The sequence below is a fragment of the Halictus rubicundus genome, chromosome 17, assembly GCF_050948215.1.
Source record: "Halictus rubicundus isolate RS-2024b chromosome 17, iyHalRubi1_principal, whole genome shotgun sequence".
NCBI lineage: Eukaryota > Metazoa > Arthropoda > Insecta > Hymenoptera > Halictidae > Halictus > Halictus rubicundus.
In genome coordinates this window covers 6,833,369-6,846,819 of record NC_135165.1, presented here as the reverse complement: position 1 = coordinate 6,846,819, position 13,451 = coordinate 6,833,369, and the positions used below count along the sequence as shown (strand labels likewise).

Here is a 13,451-nt window from a genome sequence, read left to right as displayed (position 1 = left end):
TTAAGAACCATCAAAGCATATTCAACTCTTCGGAATGATCCCCATGAAATCAAATTACTGTGTTGTTCTTATTGGTGCAAGTATATAAACAAATATGTTAGTAAAACATATATGATCATTAGACTGCGGATCTTTGTGCAAAATAAAACTGTTATACATCAGTTGCAATCTATAGGAGCTAAGCAAATATTTATTTTGCTCGTTAATAATTTTTATATGTTACAAATGGTACATCGACATTGTTAAACTCCTTTAATCTTATTACTGTTTTGAATTGCACCTACTCATTTTTGTCGTAATTGCATAAAATTCGCAGTCTAATTATCATTATTAAAGATTAAAGATGTCGTATTCATTTGCTGCATACACCAATCGTTAATCCTTTGCACTACTATTTATTTTGTGATTATAATGATCAGAAATTCTTCGTCGTTCAGAATTTCATAGAAAAGAAAAGATAGTTTATATTTATCGTATGCCTATGTTTTCTCCAAAGGACATGCATCAACTACAACCAAATAGAATTTTATTTTGTTTTAAAGGAAATTAATATTTATTAGACTCTGTTCAGAATCTTCATCACGAGTCTGACTCCATACTGTAGGGCAAGGGGTTAACTCACTTTTCGACCCGGCCGTAAGTTCTGTTGTATTCGATATTTCTTCAATTTTCTGTGTAAAGCATGCTCGCAGTGAACATAAAATTCGGTTACGTTCCGGCTCGGTATCGCCGACAAAATATCCCCGATGAACATTTTTACCGTGGAACAGGAGAGTGATTAAAAACACGAGACGCACCGGTTATGCAAATCCTCGTCTTCGAAGATCAACTGGAAGAAACTGGGATAAGAGAAAACAGCTTTCCGGCCGACTAATAGATTCCTCGGGCGCGCGGAAATAAAGCGGGGAAACTCGTTAACGTTAGACAACCTACGAAAACACCATGAATGCATAAAAAATCCGTAATCCACGGACAACATACTTTGAATGTTTCGCGACTAGCGTTGCCGGATAAGCCACGCCCTCCCCGGACTTTCCGGAGTTAATGAAAGGAGATAGCAATATTTTACGACGATATAATAAAAGTTGTGGAGTCAGTAGCTACATGAATTATTTCTGTCCCATTTCGGTATACGAGTTTCGTTGAAACTGCAGAATAATATCTTTCTCCTTCGCCGGTGGATACCCGGTCTCACAGTTTTTGCCCGCATTGAACGAGTGCACCGAAACGCGAGCAACAATGCAATCGGGGGTGGTGGAAACGTTTTCAAGTAGAAAGGAACCGAGGAGTAAACTCGGAATGATTGGCAATAAGAATTAAACTAATAACCATCAACTTTTACCCGGGCCGTAACGAGCAATGTTTATGATAATGGAAAGAAACCACCGTTTATATCTGCTCCGCCATTTTCGTGTTAGCTGCAACACCGCTTCATACGTATTCCGTGCCTGTGCAGTTTTGCGTCGCGTATCCAGTTCATTTTGTTCTCTGTTCTCGATCTGCAATTTGTTAGTTCGCACGCGTTACTCCAATTATTAGGTTGTTGCATACGAAATGTCAGATTTTTAATAGCTACGTTGAACAAAGAACGGTGTTCCGGATAAAACATATCGATCAAGGTGAGCATTACAATGGTGCCAATTTTATGGTGAAAGATGACTTTTTTGCAAACATTTTTTCATAAGCATATATAACAGTATTTCTAGATCAAAAGGCCTCGTTACGATTTGCGTCCTAAAATTGGAAATTTCATATGCAGCTGCCTAATAATTTCTATTTCAGGTTGAATTTTAAGTTAATCTTCGAAAACGAAGACTTGCATTTCCGGTTTTTCCAGTTTTGCTTCGTGTATCCAGTTCATTCTGTTCTCTGTTCTCGATCTGCAATTTGTTAGTTCGCACGCGTTACTCCGATTATTAGGTTGTTGCATACGAAATGTCAGATTTTTAATAGCTACGTTGAACAAAGAACGGTGTTCCGGATAAAACATATCGATCAAGGTGAGCATTACAATGGTGCCAATTTTATGGTGAAAGATGACTTTTTTGCAAACATTTTTTCATAAGCATATATAACAGTATTTCTAGATCAAAAGGCCTCGTTACGATTTGCGTCCTAAAATTGGAAATTTCATATGCAGCTGCCTAATAATTTCTATTTCAGGTTGAATTTTAAGTTAATCTTCGAAAACGAAGACTTGCATTTCCGGTTTTTCCAGTTTTGCTTCGTGTATCCAGTTCATTCTGTTCTCTGTTCTCGATCTGCAATTTGTTAGTTCGCACACGTTACTCCGATTATTAGGTTGTTGCATACGAAATGTCCGATTTTTAATAGCTACGTTGAACAAACAACGGTGCTCCGGATAAAACATATCGATCAAGGTGAGCATTACAATGGTGCCAATTTTATGGTGAAAGATGACTTTTTTGCAAACATTTTTTCATAAGCTTTTTCTAGATCAAAAGGCCTCGTTACGATTTGCGTCCTAAAATCGGAAATTTCATTTGCAACTGCCTAATAATTCCTATTTCAGGATGAATTTTACGTTAATCTCCGAAAACGAAGATTTGCATTTCCGGTGCACTGGTGTTTTTCATCATTCGTCTGTTTCACGGTAAAAATGTTTATCATAGGTGATATTTTATCGGTAATGCCGGCGCTGGAAGGAAGCCGAATTTTATTTTCATTGTAAGTTTGCTTTGTAGATTAAATATTGGAACCAGAAAAATATTGGATTATCGGAAAAGTTCGAATCCTTTTTGAGTTTTTTTTACCGAACGCCCAGGCAGAAGCTTCGCACGCTCAGAACAACGCCGGAGCCCGCAAGATGGCGAAGGATTATCCGCCGGAGTGCCGCACATTTGTTTTCATTCTATTATTGGAAAGGTTTAAAATAAAGCTTTCGATTAATGCCCCGGAAACGGTCGGAACTCTCGCCGCGACACAATAATATTCACTTTCAACCGGATGGAGCGAGTAATTGCCTTATAGTTGTACCGAATGAAATGCGGTTAACAAGTTTATCTTACATTTCCTTACACTTTCGCGTTCTTTGATAATTTCATTCTTAAAATATTATTTTACGTACGTCAATCGCCGCAATAATCGTCTATAAAAGTATCAAAGCGTTGCGAAACGAGTACATACTCCGAGGAACGTTTCGCGGTGTGAACGAGAATTCCGTTTATTGCCGAACAATCCAAGAAACCCGAACAAACAATCCCAACAGGACATTCACCGTTGCACAGAACGCAGTATGATCCTTCGAACGATGGTACATGAATGGTGCTCGAGTCGAACCGAACCGCGATAACAATTACTCCCATTTCGAAACGCGATTCAAAAACGGAACGAAGTCTCCGTTCAGCGGGTATATTGTCGTCTTTCAAGCGCGTCGTCGGTGGCAATAGTTACGGGGACGTCGAATGGCAAAGCGATGCTTTTAAGAGTGCCGTCGAAAGGCTACCTTTTCCCGAGGAGCAACGTTTATATACACTCTTTCGGGCTGCGTTTCTCCCGACGCGATGACTCCCGCGGCGTTCGAGAGACAAGTGTCCCGCGATCGATCGGGTTCCCGCCGTCGAAGGAAGCTCGCTATTGTCCGGTCGCAGGACAATGTCCAGGGTTTACGACTCGGTCGGCTGGTTATTAAAATCCGGGCCGTATCGGATATCATCGGCGTGGAGGAGGACCGTCGCCGTTATAAGTATAACGTATTCAGGAGGGCCACTCGTTCCGCTGACCATAAAAGTTAATCTCTGTCGGTGCTCTCGCCTGGCTTTCCAGCACGCGCGTCTGCCCTCGCAGATTTACGTTCGCTAACGGGCAGCCAAACGGAGCGACGGAGAAAACGGGCGGGAGGAGAAGAGGGACGGATAAAAAGAGAGAAAGACAGAAAGCAAAATCTGGCGTTTCTTTCGTCACCATCGAAAGCCGCGTCCATACATTACCTTTTTCATCGGTCTGGCAGTAACCCAAGAGGGATACGGTCACAGCGAGGAACATTAGCAGCCCCATGTCGTTGGGAAACATTAGGCTCCCTCTCCGGTGTGCGTCTTCCTCTGCCTCCCGTAGTTCCAAGGGCTGTGTGTGTGTGTGTGTGTGTGTTTTTTCTTCCGATCCTGGAGCCCTGTTAGGGGTCCAGGCGACGATCACCGGGCGTGTTCAGGAAGAAGACGTCGCCCGTGGCTCCGGCATTCGTCACGCACAGCACGAACGATCGAATATCCCCGCGTCCGGCTGATTTCCTCCGCAACGTCCCCGCACCGTTCCGGATCTTCCCCGCGGACGTCCAGCCACTGTCAACATCCACCCGGACACTTCCGCTTCTATTTCCGGTACCGCTTGTCGGAAGACGCACAGAGCCGCCGCGGAAACGACGAAGACCACTCGCAGCTACTTTCGCGCGCGAAACCGTAAACGTGAACCGCACTCGGGCGAATTTCGGGATAATAAGGTGACCGGGCACTGTTCACGCTGCGATGCACTCGTGTAGCCTGCAGCCTCCAGCATCGTGCACCCAGCTAACCCAGTCTACTTAGGCTACACTAAGTCTATCTTAGGTATCTGTACGACGACGACGACGACGACCACGACGACCACGATGACTCCTGGAAAGGACACAGGCCGTGCACACAGGTGTAAAGAGAAACGGCGCGTCACGTTTTCGCTACGCGGTTTAATCAACGAACGAGACAGGGATTGGGCTTCGGGCACGTTTACACTGTCCGGACAAGCTGACTACGGGTCTCGGGCGGGGCTCAGACGCTAGACGGACCGACACCGTGCAATGGAAAACGCTTTCGACGCCCCAGCTCTCTCTCTCTCTCTCTCTCTCCCTCTCTTCTCTCACTCTCTCTGTCTCTGTCTTTCTCGTCGCTGATGGAACCTTGACGGGATGGATTAGAGCTGTCGCTCCAGTGTTTGCGGGACTGAGACTAAGCCACGATTTCAATGATTCTTTGGCCCTTTACCGGCAAGGCCAGTCGACGGAAAAATACTCGGCTGTACCCCAGTCGAGAAATTAGGAATTTTCCAAATTTTTCTATCGAGATTGCAATCGTAGAGTTAAAGAGTCAGAACCACTAAAGTACGTATACAGGGTGCCCCGAAGATGTGCTTCCTAGAAAGGGCTGGTTTTCGAGGTCGTTCGAAGCAACTTTTTCCTTTGCGAAAATGCTCTCCGCGGTTTTGTTTGGGAGTTATTAACGAAAAACATGGACCAATCACGGCGCGGAAACAGCGGCCTGATCATGGCTCAGCCAATGCCAACGCCACGCTCAGTGGGACCTATGCGGGACCTACCGCGCTCTGATTGGTCCGTGTTTTTCGGTAATAACTGCTTAACTAAGCCGCGGAGATGATTTTCGCAAAGGGAAAAGTTACTTCAAATGCTCTCAGAAATCACCCCTTTCGAGGAAGTACATTTTTGGGCACCTAAATTGCTCTTCACCATACTTAACCAGCTGAATTTTAAGTTAGTTAAGTCTAGAACATTTAAGTCTAGAAGATAGAGCTACGAATTAATTTCTATGCCTGCTAGAACTAGATGAAAATATGGTTATTCGTTCAGATATTGTATAATTTTTTAGTAACAGCTGGATTAATGTTCAAAGAACTCCTAATACGTCCACACTATGTAAACTATATTATATCCTTCTGAGCTCGTACATTAATACGTTAACTACCACATTATATATTAAATTTTTCGTTCATCTTTAAAAATTAATTTTGTTCATAATACTACAGTGTGCATAATAATACAGTTGCTTGAACCGAACTTCATTGGGATTTAAACAACTTAACATTAGATTTGCGGAGCACTGAAAGTGACTATTTTACGTTATAAAAATAACAAGAACGTGTTGCCCAAATTTTTAGCCATTTTTTTCTAGTTTTAATAACTAGACTGTGGATTTTATGCATTTATGACAAAAATGGGTACGTGTATTTTAAACGGTAAAAACATTACAAAAATTTTAAAATACTGTTACACTATTTTCAACCTATCAAACATATTAAGAAAGAAAATAAATTTTTATTTCACTTCTGTCAGTTGCAATTCAGGTAGAAAGTTTTTATTTTGCATAAAGATCCGCAGTCTATTACTAACATATACCCAAAGAAATAAATTTGTTGAATAACTCCTCATGGTGTATCTTTAGAATCTTAATAATCGTAAATTAAAAATATTAGAACCCGTCATTTTGACAGGTCCCGTAAACCTAATGTCAAGAAAGTTCAACAAGTAATCCCTATAACAAGCCAGAATTATTACAAAGCCAGAATTTGTCCGATTTTGCAAGATCTTGAGGGAGTGGTTGTTCGGCAGCGAACATGTTAAAAATGTTTCGAGTTAAATCGTGAAACTTCCAGAAAGTATATCTTACTGCTTCAATAAATAAGTTCATGGAAATAAAAAAAAAAAGATTCAAGAAGAAGCTCGGTGGAGCACGTACGTCACCGTCGAGTTCTCGGTTTCATCTGCAACGTGCGCATTCTGTCATAAGCCCTGCGGAGCGAAAGGGTTAACCATCGTCATTTATTCTCAAAAAGTTGCGATCCTGAAGAAAAAAGATCTGGGGGTTGATGAAGAGTCCAACTGGCAACAATGCGCCAGATACGAGCCGGAGAACATCGTCGAAGGAGAAAACCAGCCTGACGGAACGTGGACTGAAGGCGAATCTCGCAATGAATCAGCGAAAGAATGCTTCACGGAGGATATTGTTCGCGAGCTCTCACAAAATAACATACTTCCCTGCACGAGATATAACATTATAAAATAAAGGTTGTATTAAACATTCGTGTCATTTCTGCGTCGGAGTACGACGAGATTCCACGCGAGGAAAAGAACTGTTCTATGCTGGGCTGAAATGCTGCCTTGTAAAAATGGTCTTAAAAGTCTTAAAAACAGAGTAAACCTGACTTGAGAATTTATTTGTAACTCGGAGCGAAGATTGTCTGTTTAAAAACCCAATTACTGAGCCTGCAGTATATTCATTTCTCGGATAGGTATACTCTAAGGGTAGGAACAAAGGATATTGAAGCACGATGCTGCATGAACTTATTTAACGACTGCGGTGATATTTAGTTTAAAAGCTATAAGCTCCACGGTATTCGCATGGCAATCATTGTGGCCAGTTAAAATAATTCACAATTAAATTATTGTTGCAGTGAAACTAAGGATCGCACAGCCTCCAAACTTTTTAATTCATTGATCGAAATTTCTTGAGCGTATACAAGATGTTTCCATAATCATGGCACAAGTAGAAGAGTGGTGATTCTATGTGCAAAAATAAGTCGCAAAAGGGGAATAACATTTTTTTATTCAACGTCTCGTTTTCGAGAAAATCGTGTTCGGAAATTCAGCGAGTTTACGTGCCATTAAATTGGACTCGGCTGACGCGTCTGATCATGGTCGACCGATTCTACTTGCTCCGAATAGTAAGGCACGCGAACTCAACGGACTCTTGAAACTCATTTTCCTCGAAAACGAAGCGTCCAATAAAAAAATGTTGTTCCTCCTTTTCGACTTGTTTCTTTATGTAGAATCACCATGCCGTACCACGATTTCAGAAACACAAACGAATGTGAATGTTATTCCTTCCTTTCAACTAAAATTCTCTCGTTCATTATCGACATTTAACACTAGAACTACCGAACCAGTCAAAATGACTGGTGGAAACTATGAAAACGTTTTCACGAGAAATTTTTTAACATATCTCTTCTTTGGAGTACATGTTACCATAAAAATCGTATGAAACCTGAGCAAATTCAATCTTGCTGTTATTACAAAGGGATAAAGTCTAAGTCACGTTTAGGGCTCGGTAGTTCTAGTGTTAAGCAACTGAATGTAGATATGTAATAAATATAAAATTTGTTTCTCTTTCAGGAAATTATCGAGTGCAAAGAAGATCCAATCGCGATGAAAATTATTCGAGGAATTAACAATGGCAATTTTAAACAGACGGTCGCAACGAGCTCGTTTTTCACCGAAACGCATCACAACAATGAAAATCAGTGACACCGGAGCGTGCCGCGAGTTTTCCAGCGTTTGGTAGCTTTAGAAAATATCAGCGCTGAGCGAAGGGAAACACGATTCCGCCGAAAATCGGCGAACGATTCCCACTTGCAATCGGGCAGTGTACACACGGCGAGCTTTTCCGGGATGCTCGCTAAATTCGAAGACTGGAATTCCTGCGCGGAATTCAGCTGCGAGCGCAGTTTGTTAAATCGGGGCAATTATATTCATTGTTCGTTACGTCTAGCGTAATTTATAACGAATAATAATTACGATCTCCGCTCCGAAACGATAATCGCAGGCGGTTAGACAGCGCCGGGAATCGTGCGAGTGCATCGAGGAATTCGCCTATTGAAATTTCGAAGCTCATTTCGCAGTTTTTTTTTACCCGCGAGCGCATTGTGACGCGACAAAGGGCCGGCACGTGGAAAAATTCAAATGATCGATTGCGAGTTCTGTTAACGACCGTTCGTGAAAAGACGACCTGCCATTCGTTGCTCGCCGTGTGTGTGTGTGTGTGCGATCCTGATTTTATTAGGCACAGTAGGAACTCTATGCGGACCAATCATTGCTAAACATATACACGATGATCCACGCATTTGTTTGAGGTTATCACTACCAGTGCACTGGAAAATGTCAAAGGAAAAAGAGAAATGGTTCAAAGGGTACTGCGCATCCGTAGGACCATGTTTTATTTTTTAGAGCTGCAATGGTCAACGTGAATTCAATAATTGTATTTTTTAATGAAAATGCATTGTTTTTACACAGATTTTTTACGTGGATCTGTCTCGTCATTCTACATGAAAAAGTATTGGGGAACAGTGATCGCCCAAGAAATGATTAGGTATCGAGATATTTTATCTTCAATGAAGATGCTCGTGAATTCTAACTCATTATGTGAAAACTGGGAAGAGTAAAGTATTCTTTATTCTTCTATCCAAACAAAGGGCCTTTATTTACCACAAAAAAATCCTGTAAAAACTTGTTTGGGTACCTAATAATTAGACTGTGGACTTGATGCGTTTATGACCAAAATGGGTAATGGAAACGATTAAGAGAAGTTAGAAACTGTATTATTTTCAACTTACTAAAATTATTAACGAAAGTAAACTTTTTACTCGGCTCCCCACAATCGATGCACAAACTTTCAATTTTGCATAGAGATAATAAAATGGAACATTTCGCAACGATCGGAAACTGAGCGAGAGGGAAAGACCGAGAGAGAGAGAGAGAGAGAGATATATATATATATATAGTGTCCATTATTGCGTAGGCGAACGAGCGACCATAAAACATGGTGTTTGCGTTCCGCGGGAAGTATAAAACCGTCGAATCCGAATTACTCAAATATAAAATGCATGTGTGCGCAGCTTCGGAATAAACAAACGGGGCTGCGCGGTAATATTTTGGTTGTATCACGGCGCAAGCATAATATTAATAAATATCGCAGACCAGGGCAGATATCTCGTGGAACGGGCAAACAATTCCAACCTTTCGGCAAATTCGCCGTGCTCGCAGCAATTCTTCCGCGAGATTGTTACATCTTGTTTTAAGAACGTGCCTGCTCACGGTCTATCCGAGGGCATCGTAAATACTTCAGTCGAAACGGATAAATCACCGATCGTGGGAACAAGAAGCGAACTGTTCTGATTCTTTCCGCGAACTTTTTCCCCGTGCACCTGGCACACCGAGTGCGTGTTTGTTTCGCTAAAGAACATCGCGACTCGTGTAAACGCGACTCCTCCATTCGACTACGACGGCGACGACGACGGCGACGACGACGCCTTGCCACTTACGGGACGCTTCGTGTCGGATTCGTTTTTGTCGCATCGAGGAAGATGCTGCGAAGCTTTTTTCCCTTTACTTGGACCCTCTAAGCACTCACGCGAGAAACGCTCTCGATGACCGGCTCCGATTGCTTCGCAGAAATTAGCAGAGGCTGACTACATTGCGCGACGGAGATTTCGCGTGAGAGTGAAACCGATCCACAGCTTAGTAAAAGCTACATTCTGCGAACGCAAATTTATCACGGCATTTCTTTCACTTTTTACGATTTTTAGAACCCAGTTTCTTAACCTTCTTTTGCTCATAGTTCTTCTCAATGTGTTCGCCACCTGTGTCAAGGATGTGTGACGTTTATAATCCCGGAATTTATTTGGAATTAGTCAATTTTGTTCTTAATTTCTTCTGCTAAACTCTTTCAATATTTTATAAAGGAGCGTTTAAAAAGTTTGAACGAAAATAATGAACGTGTTAAAAAGTTTGAATGAAACTGTGTATTTTTTGAGAATAATTTAAATTCAGAATTTGCTCCTCATTTTTGCCGTACATCAATTTTTAGGTACTCATTGCAAAGAGGAAGCCTCAATCTGCAAGCCTATGACAGTTCCGGAAGCGAACAAAATTTTGCAATGTTTTCAACTCTTTGCCAAAAAGTCAAACAGTGTTGGATTAACAGCTGCTTAATTTTCAAAGACCAGCTCATCGTTAGACTGCGGATTTATGACGAAAAAGAAAAATAATTAAAAACGGAAAAAAGATTAAAACAATTTAAGAGTATCGGTGTACTATTATAAACTTGTTAAAATTGTTAAGGAAAGTAATGACATGTCCATCCGACTCATGTCTCTTGGAGTTGTTGTTGATAATTTTTATGTTGCATAAAAACCGACAGTCTACTCATTATTGAGATTTACGCACATTTAAAAAGATATGTAATAATACCGGTAGGTAATGAAAACTTAACATGGACACTTTGGCGCTTCGTGAGAATATAGTCGTCTTTCAGCCACAATTTATAAATGAAAATTTACCGCAGTGATCCTTTTGCTTCATTAAACTTTTTAAACCCCGGGAAAGATTGATGTACCTACTATTTCAGGCAGCTTCCACTTTCTTTTGCAAAATAGTAGCTGCGAGAGCGTCGACGCTCGATAACTTGCCGTTTATCACGAAAAAATTAATAAGTGACTGCCAACGCGTATAAAACAGCAACGGTAAAACCTCCTTGAAATTCAAGCATTATACTCTAAAATTTATTGCGAAGCCTATTTTCTGTCCCGTAGATGCCGACGATTTTTCTTGCCCTGTTAATGAAAAATGGATAATTGACTCTCAACTCGGATTATGCAAGATTCGTTATTAGGACAGAGCCGTCCTCTCGTTAAAATTCAAGTTGTATCAACGAAGAATTTTTTATCCCTTCAGGATTATCCAGATGTTAGCAGTTTTAATATTTAAGGCAATTTCTTTTTTCTTCCATGGATTATCGACGTTTCCTCGTGAAAGCAGCACTCGTTAGCCGTTCATCGTTGAAAAATTAATAATTGCTTGCCACCTCGGTGCATATTAAATACCTCGTCAGATTGAAATCATCTCTCTTATCGAAAGTTCATTTTGGAAATGATGATTTATTGTCTCGTACCCGTTCAGTTTGCTTTGCGCCCAGCACAATTTTGTTTCGTTTAATATCTCGGACGACTTAATTATTTATTCTGCATTCCCGTGGTTTTTGATAAACACCGACCACCGCAGAAAGTAATAACTGGATGCATATAATAGCACACAAAATTCCATTTAGATTGTGTATTTTACGTATTTATAGCATTTATAAACACACACGCAGTAATAAAATAAAATATTCCGATAATATTCAACCTGTAGTATTTCCACTAAAAAATACGTATACCGGTGGCTGCATTAATAACGCGTTCAATTAACTTTTAGTTTATTGACCGGTAGACCTCCGTAATGACTCTGATTTGCAGTTTGTAATTCGTATGATGTGAAATTTTTCCTTCCTTTCCTCAGATAATATTTTATGAAATTCTTCGAACGATATACATAACATTAAACGATGTTGCACTTTATAGTTTCAACTCATATTTTTATGCCTCAAATGTAAATGAATCTGTGATCACCCAAGAACATGAAAATCTACAATAATCTTGCTATTTGTAAATAAAACCATGAAGAAAGTTATGAAAATAAATTGAAAGTGGATATCCGGTTATTGACATAAGAGTTAAATGAAAAATTGTTTACTCTTACAGAGCACTAAAAGTGACTGTTTTACATTACTTTATAAAAATAGCATAACGTATCTATCCACATTTTTAGGCATTTTTAGAAGATATACCATAAGAAATAAATTTATGGAATAATTCCATATGGATGCATCTTTACAATTTCAATAACCGTAAATTAAAAATATTATTATCCGCCATTTTGACGAGTCTCGCAAACCTAGTGTTAAGGAGAAGTAAATCACTTATGCGAGTTACAAATTAATTTGTATACAGTGAATTCTCTATATATGTCGCCGAGCCATGGCCGATAAATGTCGCGGAATTATCCCCACTACGTCGCCGAGGAGTATAAGGTCGCGTGGATCAAAGAATAGTATCTCCTAACCGATATATGTCCGTGGCTAGACCCGTGTTTTGGACAAATATCGAGTAAACACTGTACGTATCATTTCACTACGGGTCCGTTTGGACCCAACGTCCTCTTCTCAGCACATTACCGAAACCATCCACCGTTCTTAACCCCTTGACATACAAATTAAATGGAGAGATCCTGCAGCCTTTACGTAAGCTTATTGGCAATATTTATTGTTAACCCCTTGCCGTACCTTTTAGCTCGGAAGAATTCGGGCCCAAGCGCCAATTCATGTTTGGTTCGAACTTTTGAATACGAGTCAGACTCGTGATATTTATGTTTGACGTGATATTACGACTACGAACCTGACTCGCAATGTTAATGTTTACGTTTGGTCCGAAGTTCTCATAACGAGCCAGACTCGTCAAAGTACGGCAAGGGGTTATAAAGCGACGCTATGTCCAATTGACGATTTCAAACCCAGCAGAAATAAAAATCTCGACGTAAACACAATACAAATACCCATCACAAAAGTACCGGAGTTAATCCTGTGTATTCGGCGGTGGTGGCCGCGGATAAATCAAAATTTAATTGAAAAGCGACAAAATTAAATGAAGCATCGCCAGGTGATCCGATGCTCATAGAAGATAGCAGAGATATCCGAAAGCCAGCGGCGGCACAGGCGCCCGGGACCGGTTAATACAGCGAATTTATTTACCGAAGGAGGATTTATCGCCCCGCTATCTATCCGGAATAGACTCGCGGTCGCGTTCAAAGTTTCGCCGCGCTTTCGGGCTCGTTCGAGCATCTAATTCATTATCGTCGGTCAGATACGTCCGCGTATTGTCGCCGTCCGGATCCGACTACCTCACAATACACCGGAATTTCATCTTCGAGAAGAACGAGGGGAAGTCGCACCCCAGATCTCCCGTTTATCCCCTATTCGCACACGCCGGGAACGAAGGAGCAGTTTAAAGGCGAATTTATACTTCTTCGCTTTGGGTTTTGTACATTCCGGATGAAACATCCACAATTTAAAAGATGGAAACCT

The 13,451-nt window shown here is 40.9% G+C and overlaps 2 protein-coding genes across 2 annotated transcripts in view; both read right to left on the bottom strand.

Annotated features, from left to right (window-relative positions):
- The window catches only part of Kon (chondroitin sulfate proteoglycan 4-like protein), a 100,806-nt gene extending 96,748 nt beyond the window's left edge, over window positions 1-4,058 (bottom strand). The window contains exon 1 of the mRNA XM_076803014.1: window positions 3,951-4,058. Coding sequence (XP_076659129.1) covers window positions 3,951-4,032 — 82 coding nt within the window. The 5' untranslated portion in view covers window positions 4,033-4,058. The remainder of the gene's footprint in view (window positions 1-3,950) is intronic.
- Window positions 1-5,316, bottom strand: part of LOC143362668 (integral membrane protein GPR180) — a 143,064-nt gene extending 137,748 nt beyond the window's left edge. Inside the window, exon 1 of the mRNA XM_076803035.1 lies at window positions 5,305-5,316. The gene's annotated coding sequence lies outside the window, so the exon portion shown is untranslated. The remainder of the gene's footprint in view (window positions 1-5,304) is intronic.
- Window positions 5,317-13,451: the final 8,135 nt, after the last annotated feature.